This window comes from Oncorhynchus kisutch, linkage group LG9 (assembly GCF_002021735.2).
Source record: "Oncorhynchus kisutch isolate 150728-3 linkage group LG9, Okis_V2, whole genome shotgun sequence".
Taxonomy (NCBI): Eukaryota; Metazoa; Chordata; class Actinopteri; order Salmoniformes; family Salmonidae; genus Oncorhynchus; species Oncorhynchus kisutch.
The window spans coordinates 6,306,835-6,323,201 of NC_034182.2; the positions used below are offsets into that span (position 1 = coordinate 6,306,835).

Here is a 16,367-nt window from a genome sequence, read left to right on the forward strand (position 1 = left end):
TCCGTCGTCACACATTTTAATGGTGGGTGAGACCGGAAGTAAACATCATGTGACGTTGAAAATCAGATGATCAAGTGTAGACATCTTTAGTCACGACTACAACGGTTAATTCATACATTCCTGGCTCTATTTCTCTGGTAATTAATTGATACATCGCACTAAAGGATTCACAATATTTTGAAGCATGTTGCATTTATTGTATTGAAATCACGGTGTTTATATTTTCAAGGAAACAAGATCCTAGACTGCTGCAACCATGGCGCTCAGCGATGCCGACGTTCAGAAGCAGGTACATTGCAATTACAGCCTTTTAACCTTCACCCGTCTATCCATCTGCTGCTCAATTTAGGCCTTTTTTCTTTCTTATCATAAATGATGGCAATTGTATATTTGTAAGGAGCAGAATTGTGATTGTATCATGCCAAGGTTGTCATTGAAAAAAAATCTGAAATACTACTAAAATACAATCACAATGTCTAGTATGATTTAGACATCTAATTGCACAATACATTTACTCAGTGCGGTATTTGTGAGGGAGAGATGCAATATATGGTCATATGATGGTAAAACCCATGGTCAGCTGAGGAGTCCTATGTCCAGTTGTCTTATCACGCCAACCCTTATCATGCACTGTATATACAGTAGAATTGATTAGGAGGCTTCATAATTACAGTTCCCTCTGTAGTTTATGGTTTAGAAACATGTTTTGTTAGATGAACATTACATGGAAAATTATGGAACAGAAATGTAAGCTATACACCAGGCAGACACATTCCACACCACATGGTGGAACCAAAAGAGACAAGTTAATTAATGTACAGAGTAATGAAGCTTTTTAAGTCAGCCTCTTGACTCTCTTCAGCATGAAATATGACTTGGAAAGCATGCCTAATGTGGTGAGTCTTTTACTGTCAACACATCTCTAATTCTCACTGTTTTTTCCCACTGTATAGATCAAACACATGATGGCCTTCATTGAGCAGGAGGCCAATGAGAAGGCAGAGGAAATTGATGCCAAGGTACAGTGCTTATTCACAAGTGACTGGCATAGTTCAGCAAATAAAAACTCAAAAGATTTGCATAGGCACATTCAACTGAAATAAGAAGGCATGATCCCTCCTCTAAGACATAATGAGAATTTACTAAATTAAATCAATCATTTTAGTTGTACCTTTAACTGTTCTACTGGTTCAATGCTTCTTAAAATGTATCCTCAATAGTGAGGAATGACCCTACCATCATAAAGACAGGGCCTCCTCATTGCATGCTCTGAGTGACAAGTGTCTCCCCCTGCAGGCGGAAGAGGAGTTCAACATCGAGAAGGGCCGTCTGGTGCAGACCCAGAGGTTGAAGATCATGGAGTATTACGAGAAGAAAGAGAAGCAGATCGAGCAGCAGAAGAAAATGTTAGTCACTCTTTTTCTTTACAGCTCAGGCAGTGTTGCTGCTAGTCTCTCAGCTCCCTCAGAGACTTCCTCAATCTCTTCTTTCTCTAAAGAGGAATCTGTCTGACACAACTTCCTTTAAGTCTTTTATATTCTAAATTTGAAGTCACATCCAACAGCTCATTCATTATAAGAAGCACAGTATATGTGCTATGGCTTACACCTGCTTGGACATGTGATGTGGTCCTGTGCCACAGCCTCTTGTTTACTTACCTCTCTTCCTCTACAGTCAAATGTCTAACCTGATGAACCAGGCTCGTCTGAAGGTGTTAAAGGCTCGCGACGACATGATTTCAGTAAGTTTAATTTGTCTTGGCTGGCATATTATTTTGTTCAAACACAGCCAGAGGCATGATGTTCTGCTACAGCAATGCATTCTGTGTAAATAATAGGCTAACCCTCTCAATGTGTGTCCTCAGGAAATGTTGAGCGAGGCGCGTCAACGGCTGGCCAACGTAGCCAAGGACCCAGCCAGGTACCCAGCACTGATGGACGGGCTGGTTCTGCAGGTGAGGCCTTTTTAAAAATAATGCACTGCCACAGTTTTAGTGTTTTATTAGGATTCCCATTAGCTATTGCTAAAGCATCAGCTACTCTTCCTGGCGTCCACACAGAACATAACACATGACATAATACTGAACATGAATCGACAAGAACCGCTGAAGGAGAACTACATGTGTGGAAAATAAGACCAACAGAACTTAAAAAGGTCCTGTACTGGGACAACGCTGAGAGAAACAGAGATAACTATTACTTTAGGCCTACATTCATATGTTACATTCAGTATAGTTGATCAGTTATACAGTCCTGCATACATAGGCCTGCATGTTATTTAGGTCAAAGGCGTTGTGCGGTGAGTTTTTGATTTGATTTAAAGCTAATGTTTTTAATGTCTGTTGCTCTGTTGTTTAATATTAGGGTTTCTATCAGCTTCTTGAGACCAAAGTGACCATCCGCTGTCGTAAACAGGACCTGCAGGTGCTTAAGGTCAGAATGATCCTTTTCCCTCTAACAGTTCAATGTTGTTCAAGTGTATTTCCTTTTATACCGGGTTGATGCATGATTCATATGTTTTATTCCTATTCAGGCGGCTATCCAGAAGACCATTCCCGTCTATAAAGCAGCAGTGAAGAACAATATTGAGGTTCGCATCGACCAGGACAACTTCCTGTCTCCAGACATGTAAGAAGACAGTCCCTTGTCTCAATGTGAACCCATTCATTTCAAATAGGTTTTTACTTTGAAATAGTATTGATTGATTAACACATCATTGAAATAAAATGTCTTCTGTGGTCTTTCTAAGGTGTCAGTCAAGGGTTCATGAGTTAATTCAAAGTTGTTTGTATGTCTCCTTCAGCTCAGGAGGTATTGAAATCTACAACGCTGATGGGAAGATCAAGGTGTCCAACACCCTAGAGAGCAGACTGGACCTTATGGCTCAGCAGGTAAGGGCACAGGGACAGTCTCACAGGAACTATAATTGTACTATGAACAGCTAGCACATCTAGTTCATTGACAGTTGTGTCCTATATAAACAACCAACAGTGTGAATATCCTCGCATAAAGCTATCGGCTTACCATCATTCTTTAGATGTATACACTGTGTGAAGTTTTGCACATGATTGTACTGTAAATTCTCAGATGTAGTTTGGCCCCTTGCTCTGTGGTTTTTCATGAGGTTCAGCTTGGCACTAATCCAGTGTCTGTCTTTCTGCTCAGATGATGCCTGAGATTCGAGTGGCTCTCTTTGGTCAGAACCAGAACCGCAAGTTTTTGGACTGAGTGTCTCCATCCATTGTCTTGAAGAGGAGTTATTTATTTTTGTCGTGTGAAAGTTACCATTCCTGTGTCTGTGAGAAGAATTCCAAAAACACAGTTAAAAATGGAAAAGATACCATTTGTTGTTTTGTCATGTATTGTTGTATTTCTTTATCTTGGGACAGTATAAAAGTTGAACTTCATTGCAGATGTGAGTAGGAGGAGCAACTTTTGCACAGTGGTAATGGATCTGCTGCTCCCCCTGGGGATCTTGGTTTACACACCGCAGTCATCTTTATTATGATTGGCTGGACAGTAATAATTTCAGTCTGATTGGTTCAGGCTAATAACATCTTCCTCTCATGAAAAAATATAATAAAAAGTTGCATGGAGCATTGACTCACCCGTAGCTATTTGCTCCCATCTATCACAATTAAAATGAAGTGATGCTGGAAAAACATTGAAGACCAACTATGTCCTTATTGAATCCAATTAATTTATTGATGTAATGTCTGCTGTTGTATCATGAAACAGAAGGAAGGGTCAATATTTCCATCTGAAGAGGTTATCGTGAAAATATGTTATAAAGTATAAATCGATAGTATCAGTTGCCTGCTCTTTTTTGACCTACACATTTTTCTCTTATCGTATCGTAATACAATGCATTTTTTGTCTGACAAAGGAGTTGCTCTATAGTCTCTTGTTATTTATTAAATTGAATCATCCATGGCCCCTCCAGAGAATCTCATGACATGTTACATTTTTGGGCTGCATTCTTCTGACTAGCAACAGCCATTAACTAAGTGGGTATAACACAATGGTATTGTGAGCCCGTCAAGTCAGACTAACTAGCATAGTACTGGGGTAGTTTATTGAGAAAGGTTTGCACACTTGAGAAGGAAAAAGTGAATAAGGAAAAGGGTAGAATTCTTTGCTTCTGTTGCTTTTCATTTGTAAGTATGCTTTATTTTATTAATGTGAACTTTGGTTGAATTCAATTGTCTGATTCAAATTGTATGATTATCTCAACATTCCTGTTCAGGGCTGTGTTTCATTGTTCTTAGAAATCCAATTTTATTTGTCACATACATGTGTATAGCAGATGTTATTGCGGGTGAAATACTTGTGTTTCCAGCTCCAACAGTGCAGTAACATCTAACAATACACACAATCTAAATTGAAGGAATATATAAATATTTGGAGGAGCAATGTCGGAGCGGCATAGATTAAGATACAGTAGATAAGGATAGAATACCGTATATACATATGAGATGAGTAATGCAAAATATGTAAACGTTATTAAAGTGACTCGTATTCCTGGTTGTAATGCTGGTGAGTTACCGCCGCTCTGATATCCAAAAGTTCTTCCCGGCTGTATGTAATAACACAAAAAAAGTCCTGGGCTAATAATGTAATAAATTATACGTAAAAAAGCTAAATACTGCTAAGTTTCCTAAGAGCTTGAAGCATGGCAGCCCTACCCGTCGGCACCATTTTCTCTAGTTGCAAATGTTTGCAGTAGTACCCTGTGTTCTTAATTACAATCTCTGAAAAACTCTTTGTTCATTGTTGAATTAAAGCTAGTATTCAGTTGAATGAGTGGCCTCAAGAAGGATATCCACAACTGGTTCTTCCAACCTCCAATGACACTGCAGAACAAGGTGGTTTTGCCCTCTAGAGGGAGGTATACCATCACCCTCCAGTTGGCAGCTGTGATGTGCTGTGTGACGGCATGCGGCGGGACCCCTGACCCCCGTCAGAGGGAGACGATGATGCACCAGGAGGCCTCCAGACAGATAGGGGGTCGTGTGCATCTGACAGGTGCAGAACAGCGGCTCGACGCACACCTTCGCAAGCTAAAAGAACAAGAGATGGCTGCGGCCCAGTTCCCTCCTGCCTTTCACTTCTTCAAGGCACGGCCCCTCATCCATAAGAGTCCCATCTTTAGCCTGCTGCAAAGGATGCCCAAAGGTAAGACAAGTAATACAGTCCCACTGCCCTAGTGCAGCTGAGGAGCACCTTGGCTCACCTTATAAATATGTTTTCCATCAATTTAACTGCATTTAGTACATTCTCGATACTGGGTCACAGGGGCAGCTCTCCACATCCACAGCTCATCCCTGGTGAGTGTTGATTGGCTGGTGAAGAACATCACATACAGGCCCCATTGTTACATCTGCTTCACATGGGGCAGGTCTGTACGGTTTGTCTTCTCTAGTCGCCGGCCCTTCCCTACCTGGGACTGCCTCTACTGGCAACTGTTGAAGACCTTGAGAGCCAACATGGTGGATCCTACAGGCTTTGACTACAGGTATTCCACTATATCATTAGAGCCAAGCAATTCAAATAGGCGTCTTTGAATTAACACATGTAGTAGCAAAAAGATGGGTAGTTTATTGTCTTTTTGGATGTTTTTTCCAGCTTGATGCAGAACCTCACTCTGTTCACTGAGGATCCAGACACTACCTACCCGAGCCAGGATGCAGTGTGGGAGAGGTTTGAGATGGCATTCGTGGCCATAGCTGGGCTGGTCACCTACGCTCCTGTGTTTAAAGACTTTCTCTACAAGGGCTTAGAACAGCTGTTTCATGACAACATCATGTACCTGGAACTAAGAACTGGACTATCAAGTGTTAGTACTGTGGGCCTTAATCGAAAGTATATTGGGCAATGTAGTGAGCTGGAATTACATGTTACCTAGGCTATAGTAGATACATAGATTTTTTTCTCCCCCCAAGGGTTTTTGGTGATGTGTTTTGCCTGTTTTTATTCTGCACATCCTGCAGACATATGAGCTGGATGGAAGCATCCATGATAAAGCCTGGTCCTTGAGGACTTATCAGGAAGTCACACAACAGTTTGTGGCTGAACACCCTAGCTTTCTGGGAGCTCGACTCATCATTTCCGTCCATAGGTACAGTACAGACAACTATTTATAAATCATTTCGGACACTATCTGTGCTTGATTGTGCTTGCCTGTTGCAATGGAAACAATAGAATGATTGGCACTGCCCTTGTGTGCACCTTAGGCTTCTAAGTGTGTCTGATGTTAAAGCAGCTGTAAAAGAGGCCATTCAGATGCAGAAGGATTTCCCAGAGTTTGTTGCAGGATTCGACCTGGTGAGAATTCTCTTGAGGGGTAGAACCAATCATTATGCCCACTCATTACTGAAAATAAATACACAAACAATTTCATGACTTAACACATTGACATAATTATTTATTACATTGCATCTATTCGACACACATTGCAAAATAAACTGTTCTTTTGTGGTTTTAGGTTGGCAGGGAGGACAGGGGAAGACCTCTCTGGTTCTTCAGGGAGGCCTTATCTCTACCTGCAGAGCTTGGAGTCACGCTGCCATACTTCTTTCATGCAGGAGAGACTGGTAAGCATAGGATGATTGATTTAAAACAATTGTGTAATTAACAAAAACAAATCCACGGTATATACATGTACACATTATTGTGATGCACTTATAGTATAACGTGTGTGTGTGTGTACGCATTCATACTTGCGCAGACCACGAGGGCACTGAAGTGGATGAAAACATTCTGGATGCCCTACTGTTCAACACCACACGTATTGGGCATGGGTATGCCTTGGCACACCACCCACTGGCAAAGGAGCTCTCCAGGAATGGAAACGTGGCCGTGGAAGTATGCCCCATCTCAAACCAGGTAAATGCCATATTGTCAGTACTCATCATAGTACAACTCATTGGTTAAATAAAAAAGCAGCACTGTAGGGTATTTCAGTTGGATGACAATAAAGTTAATCTTAACTGTAACTCTAGATATCTCTGTGTCAGTTGTCAATAGTCCATTGAGTTAAATCAGTGTTGCCGTCCCTGAATCCCTGTGTGTCTATGACCAGGTGCTGAAGCTGGTGTCCGACCTAAGGAACCACCCTGCAGCTGTGCTGATGTCTGAGGGCCACCCCATGGTGGTCAGCTCTGATGACCCGTCCCTGTTTGGGACCACTGGGCTTTCCTATGACTTCTATGAGGTGTATGTGGGCATCGGTGGCTTGAGGGCTAACCTGGGCACTCTCAAGGAGCTGGCCATCAACTCCATAAGGTGAGGTCAAGAGTTGTTTCGAGAATTTAAATGTAATAGTATTTCATGTACCTTTCATGTATCTTTATGGTATTACCTCTGTTTGCTCTGGATAATAAGTGTTTCATCTCTCATGACCGTTAACATAGCTAGCTTGCGTATGGGTGATTGGGTTCAGAGATTACCAACTGCTTAATTTGTAGTCATGAAAAGTATGTTTGACAAAGTTGTAGTTATATGTCCTAGTAACCACGACTCTACCATAGATATAGCTCACTGCCATCACAGTTGAAGGAGAGAGGGCTGGCCATGTGGCAGAGGACGTGGGATAAATTCATCTCTGAGAACTCATACAGTAATCCCTGAGCAGTCGAGGACGGGACTTCTTCAAAGCCACAATGTCAACTCAGCTCTATATGATGTCAATGCAGACATATATTCTATGACCCTCTGGTGAAAATCTACAGTGAATCAATAACAAACCACAAATGAGTGGAAAATACAGGAATCGTGTTTATTCTTTGTTTGCATTTACATTCAGGACCAAGGAGAACACAGCTCAATAGCATTTCACATTATGTGAGGAATGTCCCCATGAAGCTATGTACAACCAACAGCTCATTAAGATTACACAGTCATCTCACTGCTGACCACTGCTGACCACCAGCTTTTCAAAGCATGATGATAATGATGTGTTCATAACAAAGTGGGAAGGTGGTAATTACCAGTTGATAATAACTCCTATAGGCCCGCTGTATTGTCTCTGGTACAGTAGGCCTAACTATCTCAGTGTATCAGAAGTCTTTAATCAGATTCTGTATGTTCCAGTGCTGCCCACTACACTCCTGAATGATGAGCTGGTAGTAGGTGTCCTCCCCTGGGGCAATCTCCAGACATCTCTTTGTCTGTCTGTTCTGGATGGCTTTTCCCTGTAAAATACAACAAACATTCTACTGTACAACATCCCACAATAAAAAACACTCAAATGTAAATTACGGTTCTTTTAGCCATGGTTTTGGGCATGTTGCCTTTGAAATTCACTGTGTTTCAAATGCTTATTAGTATACATTTTCCTATTTACAGAGTGTTGTAATACTCACCTGTTGGAAGTCCCAGAGCATGTGGAATCCCTTCTGCTTGGCCACCTTGCACTCATACAGTCCTGGGGTTCGAGTGCCAGTGTCCACCAGACAGCGATTACTGTCGTACTTATGAGACCTAATGCCTCCAATGTAGATCTCCCTACTGGCTCGATAATAACAGTTCTGGACAGTGAGGATAGATATTTAGGCTTTTCTGAGTCTGTGGTATTGACAGTACTTTGCATTGTGGTATGGGTTGATTCCCAAGTCTGCCATGGGATGAACCATATTATACATGTAGTTAAATACAAAAATACAAAGCAATGACTGTACAAACCTGAGGACCATAATAATGGCATCCATATAAAATAGGTGTGTTCCCTGGAAATGGGCCTTGATCTATACAGAGATCCATCTTCTGGTCATTGACCAGCTGTTGATTTTATAGACAGAGATAAACAGTTATAAAAGTGCAGATTATCATCCTGGTACAGTGTATATACATACAGTATAGATAATGAATGTGTTATGTAAAGTATGAATGTATTTACAAATAAAAAGTGGGTAGTGTCTTGGTCGCGTAGTTGGATTAATAGTATATAATAGAACAGCAGAGTGGACTGTGTGTCTGTGCGAAGAACAATGATACATGTTTCAGCATCACTCACAGCTCCATAACCAAGCAAGTCACCCAGGGGGTCTAACATGGGATACACGTTATCCAGATACCACTGGAAGGGTTTGCAGTTCAGACTCTTTCTCAACTTCTTCCTCTCTGAAACATCTCCAATGTCTATGCCGTGATCCTGTGGTGAGAAAGAGGAAGATTTCTAAATCCGAAACACAGGCCATGTGAGCAATCCACCTATTTTCCAGCTACTTTTTTTACCCTGGTGATATTTACATAGATCATACTTCAATATCCTTATTGTGGCATTGAATAATGTAAACTTTTCACACAAAGTGCTAATTCTGACTGTCTAGTCTTCTTTCAAGCTGCAATAACAGTGACGATTGTTATTCTATATTTTGGAACCCTTTTTCTTAGAGTGTACCTTCAGTGGGATATTCCAGGCAATGTTGACATTATGTTTGTAGTCATCCATCCAGACCTCAGCCACTCTCAGAGCATTCCTCTTCATTGTAATGCTCAGGTCAGGGAGATAGGGTTTATGGGCCCTCTCGATGTGGGCTATTTTAGAACAAGGTATGACCTCGACACTTCCACCACATAGCCACACCTCGACACATCAAACACCAAGAGAGAAGGAAGAGTTTGGACTGAAAGTGTCTGGATGTTGGACGTAGATTGGTTTGTTCAAAATTAATGACTCAAGAACAAAAAGTAATTCTGCAAACACAAGTCTGCTTTGATTTCAAACATTCATTTAGAAACTGCAGCAGATGGGCTTACCCGGATACCCAGTTCAACATTTTCCCCTCCATAGATCTTCATACCACCATCCAGAGCACCAATTTCCCCAAAGAACAGGCGATCAACCACTAGTATGCCCATAATGGAGGGGCTCCTGACAAACATACAGTACAAATCATGGTCATTTCCACATTGGGAGAAGTAACATTCATTTAATGAATATATAACGCAAATGAATAATCCAGGTGTAAATATTAGGTATGATTTTCATCCCAATGCTGTGCTTTCCTTATCGTCTATTCAAACAGATTTGTGAAACTGGACTATCATCCTATGATGAAATCACAACCAACTCACTTTCCTGGCTGTGACTCGTCTTTCAAGGCATACCACTCAGGTTTGAAGGGCTCGTACATACACCACAGGGCCCAGTCAAAGGTGTCTGCAGCAGGCCCATAACGTGTGACTGTCAAGTCATCGAAATGGACGTTGTCAAACACCGGTGTCAACACCAACGTGCGGTCCTCCTTTATCCGAGCTAACAGAGGCTCCGCCCTGTTCACACAAACACAGAGTCAAAACACCATTTTGAGGGGGGGATTCAAAACGTCTCACTGAGATATTTCATTTAGACTACCATTCCACATGGACCTCTATGTGGGCGTCCAAGATGGCCACCACATCTCCTGTAGCTTCCCTCCACCCTGAGAGGCGGGCCTGTGTGAGACCGAGCTGCTCTTTGTGTCTCACTCTCTTCACCAGGCCTGGACGCTCTTCATGGATGAAGCTGATGTAGGCATCCAACTTCTCCTTTAGATCCTCTGTGAAAGCACACAATTGCAGATCAGTGATACACAACAAAAGTTGAAAGCCACACCTACGTTCAATCTATATGTTACCAAATATACCTTGACATGTTTCTAAGAGGTGAGAAGAGACCAATTAGGCAAACCATTGGAGCTGTGGTCATCCACCAGTATAATGTCTTTGAGCAGGCGTTGGGGGGTCTTGTCTATGATGCTGCGGACAGCTCTCTTGATGATTGACAGGGCCTCGTCCAAGTAGATCAATACCACGCTGATGGTGGGCAGGTCATGGGGATACTGGTGCTTAGCACACCTAACAGGCACAACAAACACATTTGGTCCACCTCATATCATTCATTCACTTCACCAAAGCTGCTGCTTCACTCTTAAAGTTAGTCCATTTCAATGTCATTTGTCAAACTGCATTAAAAGTGCTGGAGATGGAATTGACCTCTGATGACCTCGGATGCAACAGACTTTGGTTAGAATTCAGAAGTCTTGAGTTAGACATAATTTGCTGTGTAGAGGTGGTAGAGGGATGAGGAAAATGATTTACTTAGGATCGCGAGTATCAGGGATTTCCCTGTTCAGGGGTAGTCTGTCACTCAGGAAGGCGTTGTATCCATACATCTGAAACAGCCCCTCTGCCTCTTTCTGCTCCTCCTCTGAGAGCTCATCACCCCAGCTTGTAAACAGAGCTGAGTTGGGGTACAACTTCTTCACCACCTTCCTCTCCTTCTTGACCTCGGGAGCCTTCACAGCCTGCCCCTCTTTCAGACTGATCCCATTGTTGATTGACTTCACTGTGGACAAACATGACAGCTGCTCATCAAACGTAAATTAATAGGTTATTACTGAATAATTCAGATTGTTTAAGGCTGCCAAATCAATGAAACATAGGTGACTAGTTGAGCCACATGAGTCACTCCTTTTGATACTATACAAACAAAGCATGAACTTGTTTGCATTAGCTTTTTCAAAGTTGATTAATAAGACTTGATTTGCCTTGGAGGATTACCTTGACATAACTGTAAAAGTAAACATTGCGGAAAACTTTGGCACACAGATGTCGATAGAAAAATGTAACAAGTTTTGTGCAACAATCAACAGTATACAGGATTAAAGAACATTCTAAAATGATTATGGGCCATATTTGTTTTATTTGATCTAACCCTTTATCTGTTTATTAAACTCTTTATTTAATTGAGAACAGATTCCCTTCTGCAATCATCACTGTGAAGTGTGAAATAACTTTTTCTGGGATCAACTCTACATGTTGGTTTGGTCTAGATTCTAATGTGTTCTCAAATCCTCCCCTCTAAATCTGCCCTACTATCTAGAACAGTGTCAGACTGCAGTCCAGGTACAGTACGTGGACAGAGCTACTGCCAATTCCCTTCCAGGTAAGTCACAGTTAAATGAAGGATACTGAGACTCACCCAGCTTCTCGATGTGAGCCTCCATCTTCTCCAGCCTCTTGAGAATGTCCTGGCCCCTGGCCGATTCATTCTGATGGGCCCCCTGCAGTCTCTCCCCATGAGAATGAACCTCCCACTTAATGGATGTGATGTAGAGTATTCCAGCAGCCATGGCCAGCAAAGGGGCCAGCCCTCGAACCCAGCCTAGCCTCATCATCCCTCTGCGTGTGAGTGCTCAGCCTGGGCATACAGACAGGATAGCCTTTCTCTCTCACTCTCTCACTGAGATCCAGGCTCGCCTGAAAGGAGGGAGGGGAGATGTAAGACATTTCCAAGTGAACAAAAGAGAAGAGCAGTTGCAGATAGTCAATCAAAAATATATTTTGTTTATTACAAGTTGCAACAGGGAGAAAGAAACCTCCAGGATAGAAGCACAGAAAATGTCTAACTGGCCTTCTCTGAGAACACCCTTATATCCTAATCAGCGTACAAATGTTCTGTAAACACCAGCCCGATAGGCTTGTAGGAAGTCAAAACAGAAGGCAGTGACTTTGTCAGCAGCTACAGAATCACATTGTTTCACACAATATAGTAATAATCAGTGTATCCTCTGTCCTTGTACCTCCAGTCTGGCGTCAACCTTATCAGCAGTTATGAGTTTAATCCATAACATACAGCCTCTAGTCTAGTGACCATCAACCCAAGTGTTACAAACCAAACACTGGAAATCACGTTTTTTACATTGTGTTGATCATTCTAAATTAAATATGAACTTTAGTCATCTTAAATATTCCCATTATACTGTAGCTGAGGTGCACCATCCTGGCTGGCTGGCACTCAGTGGATGTGAGTTTTTCGTCACTCGCCTCCCCTAGGCTGTCAATCACTCACTGTCTCTGGTTTGGGTCGATGTGACAATTAGCAAATTGTCATGTAGATAATGCATAAACACAGTGCGCATTTCTGAGGAAAAGTGCATGGAAGCGCAGTCACTTATATTTGCCTTTGGCCCATGAATGTTTACCGTGTAACTTTATAGCCTTTTGTCCTGAAAAATATATCAACTATGATTAACTAGGCTATTATGAGATACATCAAACATGCGTACTTACGTAGACGAGGTGGGCACTGAAGTGGATGAAAAAATTCTGAATGCCCTACTGTTCAACACCCAACGTATTTGGCATGGGTATGCAAAGGAGCTCTCCAGGAAGGGAAACAGGGCCTGGAAGTCTGAATCATCTCAAACCAGGTAAATGCCACATTGTCTGTTAGTACTCATCATAATATCACTAATTCCCATTGATTCAATAAAAAAATCAGCACTGTAGGGTATTTCAATTTGGGGACAATAAAGTTCCTCTTATGTTAAATGAAACTCTAGATACAGTCACTACCTACTGAGCACACACTGGTTGAATCAACGTTGTTTCAACGTCATTTGTCAACGTATTATGATGTGGAATCAAAGTGGAAAACACATTGGATTTGAAAAAAGTAATCAACCAGTACTGTCCATCTCATTTCAACCAGCGTTGTAAACATTGAAATTAGGGTAAAACTTTAACTTAAATACATTGACTTAACCTGACTAACAGGTTGCTACATCAATCATCTGATTACAACATAATCATCAAAACTATGTATACGTTGCAATTGCGTTGAAAATTCCAGGTAGAAATTTAAAAAATATGTTTTATTTTATTCAGTTATATTGTGTGGTTGAAATGACGCTTCAGTAACCACTCCCTTTTGTGAGAAACTGGTAAATAATAATAGGCTACCTCGGACAGCAGGTAGCCAAGTGTTTAGAGCATTGGGCCAGTGACCGAAAGGTTGCTGGATTGAATTCCCAAGCCGACAAGGTAAAAACCTGTCTTTCTGCCCCTGAGCAAGGCAGTTAACCCAAGGTTCCCCGGGCGCCGTAGACGTTGAGTAAGGCAACCCCCACACCTCTCTAATTCAGAGGGGTTGGGTTAAATGCGGAAGACACATTTCAGTTGAAGGCATTCAGTTGTACAACTGACTAGGTATCCCCCTTTCCCGACCTTACTCAGGATTCACATGACCTCACATGTGAATCCTTAAAGAGATGGGGTGGGGCTAAGGCTTAAGAGGGTGTTAATAGCTGTAGACTGGGGTTGAATGGCTGGAACCCAGTTATTGATATTTACTCCCCAAAACCACTCCCTTTTAAAAAATAGTAAATTATTTATATAAACATCATGATGTGAAATGGAACTGTTAAATGATGTGCAATGTCTAAATCTGTATTCTCTACAGCCTTCTCTCTGGTCACTGCATGAAGAATCATCAACACTCAGGCTGGGGACCGACAGCCATGTAGACCCATCATCTCATCATGGTAACTTTTTTCATTGTGGCAGGTAGACCTATATTTCCTGCAGCATAGTCTATGCTACAGTAATATAAAGACATACTGCACGTCTAATTACACATCTCCATCTGACTTTCGGGGATCACCTTATTTTTTTAATTCTAAAATTTTAAAAAAAATTGTGCAGTTGCAGAGTTTTAAAACTCCTATATTGTTGCTTCAAATCAAGGCACTCTCTCCCAATCTTTCTCTCTTTTCATCAGTTCTATTCAGATTGCATCCAAAATAAATAATCCTGTTCAAGATTAATACAGTGCATTTGGAAAGTTTTCAGACCCCTTAAACTTTTCCAAATGTTGTTACATTACAGCCTTATTCTAAAATGTATTTAAAAAAAAAATCTCATCAATCTACACACAATACCCCATAATGACAAAGCAAAAACATGTTTTTTGCAAATTTATTAAAATAAATAACTCATTTACATAAGTATTCAGACCCTTTGCTGTGAGATTCGAAATTGAGCTCAGGAGCATCCTGTTTCCATTGATTATCCTTGAGATGTTTCTACAACTTGATTGGAGTCCACCTGTGGTACATTCAATCGATTGGGCATAATTTGGAAAGGCACACAGCTGTCTTTATGGAAAGGCACACACCTGTCCCTCAACTCCAGTGTATGATATACCATTCTGTAGCTCCGAGTCTCTACTTTTTCCAATGTAAAAAAGACCATTTGAAATGTTGCTACATAAGACCGAATCGAGGAGGTTGTTACGACTCTCGTGGGTTGAAGAAGGAGACCAAGGTGCAGCGTGGTAGGCGTTCATGATTTTTAACCTCTTGAACCTCTGGGGGGCAGTATTTCATTTTTGGATGAAAAACGTTCCTGTTTTAAACAAGATATTTTGTCACCAAAAGATGCTCGACTATGTATATAATTGACAGATTTGGAAAGAAAACACTCTGATGTTTCCAAAACTGCAAAGATATTGTCTGTGAGTGCCACAGAACTAATGCTACAGGCGAAACCAAGATGAAATTTCATACAGGAAGTGAGTCCGATTTTTGAGGCGCTGTGTTCCAATGTCTCCTTATATGGCTGTGAATGCGCAAGGATTCCCCAAGGTGTTTGCAGCATTGTGACGTATTTGTAGGCATATCATTGGAAAATTGACCATAAGAGACTACATTTACCAGGTGTCCGCTCGGTGTCCTCCGTCGAAACTATTGCGTAATCTCCAGGTGCGTGCATGTTTCCATTTTGAACAGAGGAGAAACCAAACTGCCACAAGTGACTTATCATCGAATAGATATGTGAAAAACACCTTGAGGATTGATTCTAAACAACGTTTGCCATGTTTCTGTCGATATTATGGAGTTAATTTGGAAAAAAGTTTGCGTTGTAATGACAGAATTTTCTGGGGGTTTTTCTCAGCCAAAGGTGATGAACAAAAAGGAGCGATTTCTCCTACACAAATAATATTTTTGGAAAAACTGAACATTTGCTATCTAACTGAGAGTCTCCTCATTGAAAACATCCAAAGTTCTTCAAAGGTAAATAATCTTATTTGAATGCTTTTCTTGTTTTTGTGAAAATGTTGCCTGCTGAATGCTAGGCTTAATGCTATGCTAGCTATCAATACTCTTACACAAATGCTTGTGTAGCCATGGTTGAAAAGCATTTTTTGAAAATCTGAGATGATAGTGTTGTTAACAAAAGGCTAAGCTTGTGAGCCAATATATTTATTTAATTTCGTTTGCGATTTTCATGAATAGTTAACGTTGCATTATGGTAATGAGCTTGAGGCTATAATTACGCTCCCGGATACGGGATTGCTCGTCGCAACAGGTTAATAAACTGAACACTGCAACAAAATAACAAAGTAGAAAAAAACAAAAGCGCACAGTTCTGTCAGGCAACAAAACAGCTAAACAGAAAATAACTCTCCACAAAACCCAAACGGAAAGTCACAACTTATATATGATCCCCAATCAGAGACAACGATAGACAGCTGCCTCTGATTGGGAACCACACATGGCAAAAACAACAAAGACATAGAAAACATAGAAACAGAAAACATAG

The 16,367-nt window shown here is 41.2% G+C and overlaps 3 protein-coding genes across 5 annotated transcripts; 2 read left to right on the forward strand and 1 right to left on the reverse strand.

Annotated features, from left to right (window-relative positions):
• Positions 1-20: 20 nt before the first annotated feature.
• LOC109896682 (V-type proton ATPase subunit E 1-like) lies at positions 21-3,807 on the forward strand. 2 transcript variants are annotated; one of them, XM_020490983.2, is made up of 10 exons: positions 21-137; positions 230-289; positions 954-1,019; positions 1,297-1,406; positions 1,675-1,741; positions 1,865-1,954; positions 2,364-2,432; positions 2,533-2,627; positions 2,803-2,890; positions 3,165-3,807. In XM_020490983.2, exons 2-10 carry the CDS (start codon positions 257-259, stop codon positions 3,225-3,227), a joined length of 681 nt encoding a protein of 226 aa, XP_020346572.1. In that variant the 5' UTR covers positions 21-137; positions 230-256; the 3' UTR covers positions 3,228-3,807. The 2 variants fall into 2 exon arrangements, with proteins under 2 accessions (XP_020346572.1, XP_031687537.1); XM_031831677.1 differs by having other exon boundaries at positions 55-105.
• A 978-nt stretch (positions 3,808-4,785) lies between these two features.
• Positions 4,786-8,916, forward strand: ada2b (adenosine deaminase 2b). The gene is made up of 9 exons (XM_031831676.1): positions 4,786-5,174; positions 5,295-5,514; positions 5,625-5,835; positions 5,990-6,117; positions 6,233-6,323; positions 6,484-6,592; positions 6,727-6,884; positions 7,081-7,283; positions 7,529-8,916. Exons 1-9 carry the CDS (start codon positions 4,799-4,801, stop codon positions 7,626-7,628), a joined length of 1,596 nt encoding a protein of 531 aa, XP_031687536.1. The 5' UTR covers positions 4,786-4,798; the 3' UTR covers positions 7,629-8,916.
• LOC109896680 (probable polypeptide N-acetylgalactosaminyltransferase 8) lies at positions 7,756-12,242 on the reverse strand. 2 transcript variants are annotated; one of them, XM_031831675.1, is made up of 11 exons: positions 11,965-12,236; positions 11,082-11,328; positions 10,672-10,838; positions 10,357-10,540; positions 10,077-10,274; positions 9,759-9,873; positions 9,400-9,585; positions 9,013-9,150; positions 8,682-8,777; positions 8,363-8,527; positions 7,756-8,191 (listed from the first exon to the last, which is right to left on the reverse strand). In XM_031831675.1, exons 1-11 carry the CDS (start codon positions 12,158-12,160, stop codon positions 8,057-8,059), a joined length of 1,827 nt encoding a protein of 608 aa, XP_031687535.1. In that variant the 5' UTR covers positions 12,161-12,236; the 3' UTR covers positions 7,756-8,056. The 2 variants fall into 2 exon arrangements, 1 of the variants encoding a protein (XP_031687535.1); XR_004210982.1 differs by having other exon boundaries at positions 7,762-8,191; positions 9,400-9,873; positions 10,628-10,838; positions 11,965-12,242.
• Between the last annotated feature and the right edge of the window lie 4,125 nt (positions 12,243-16,367).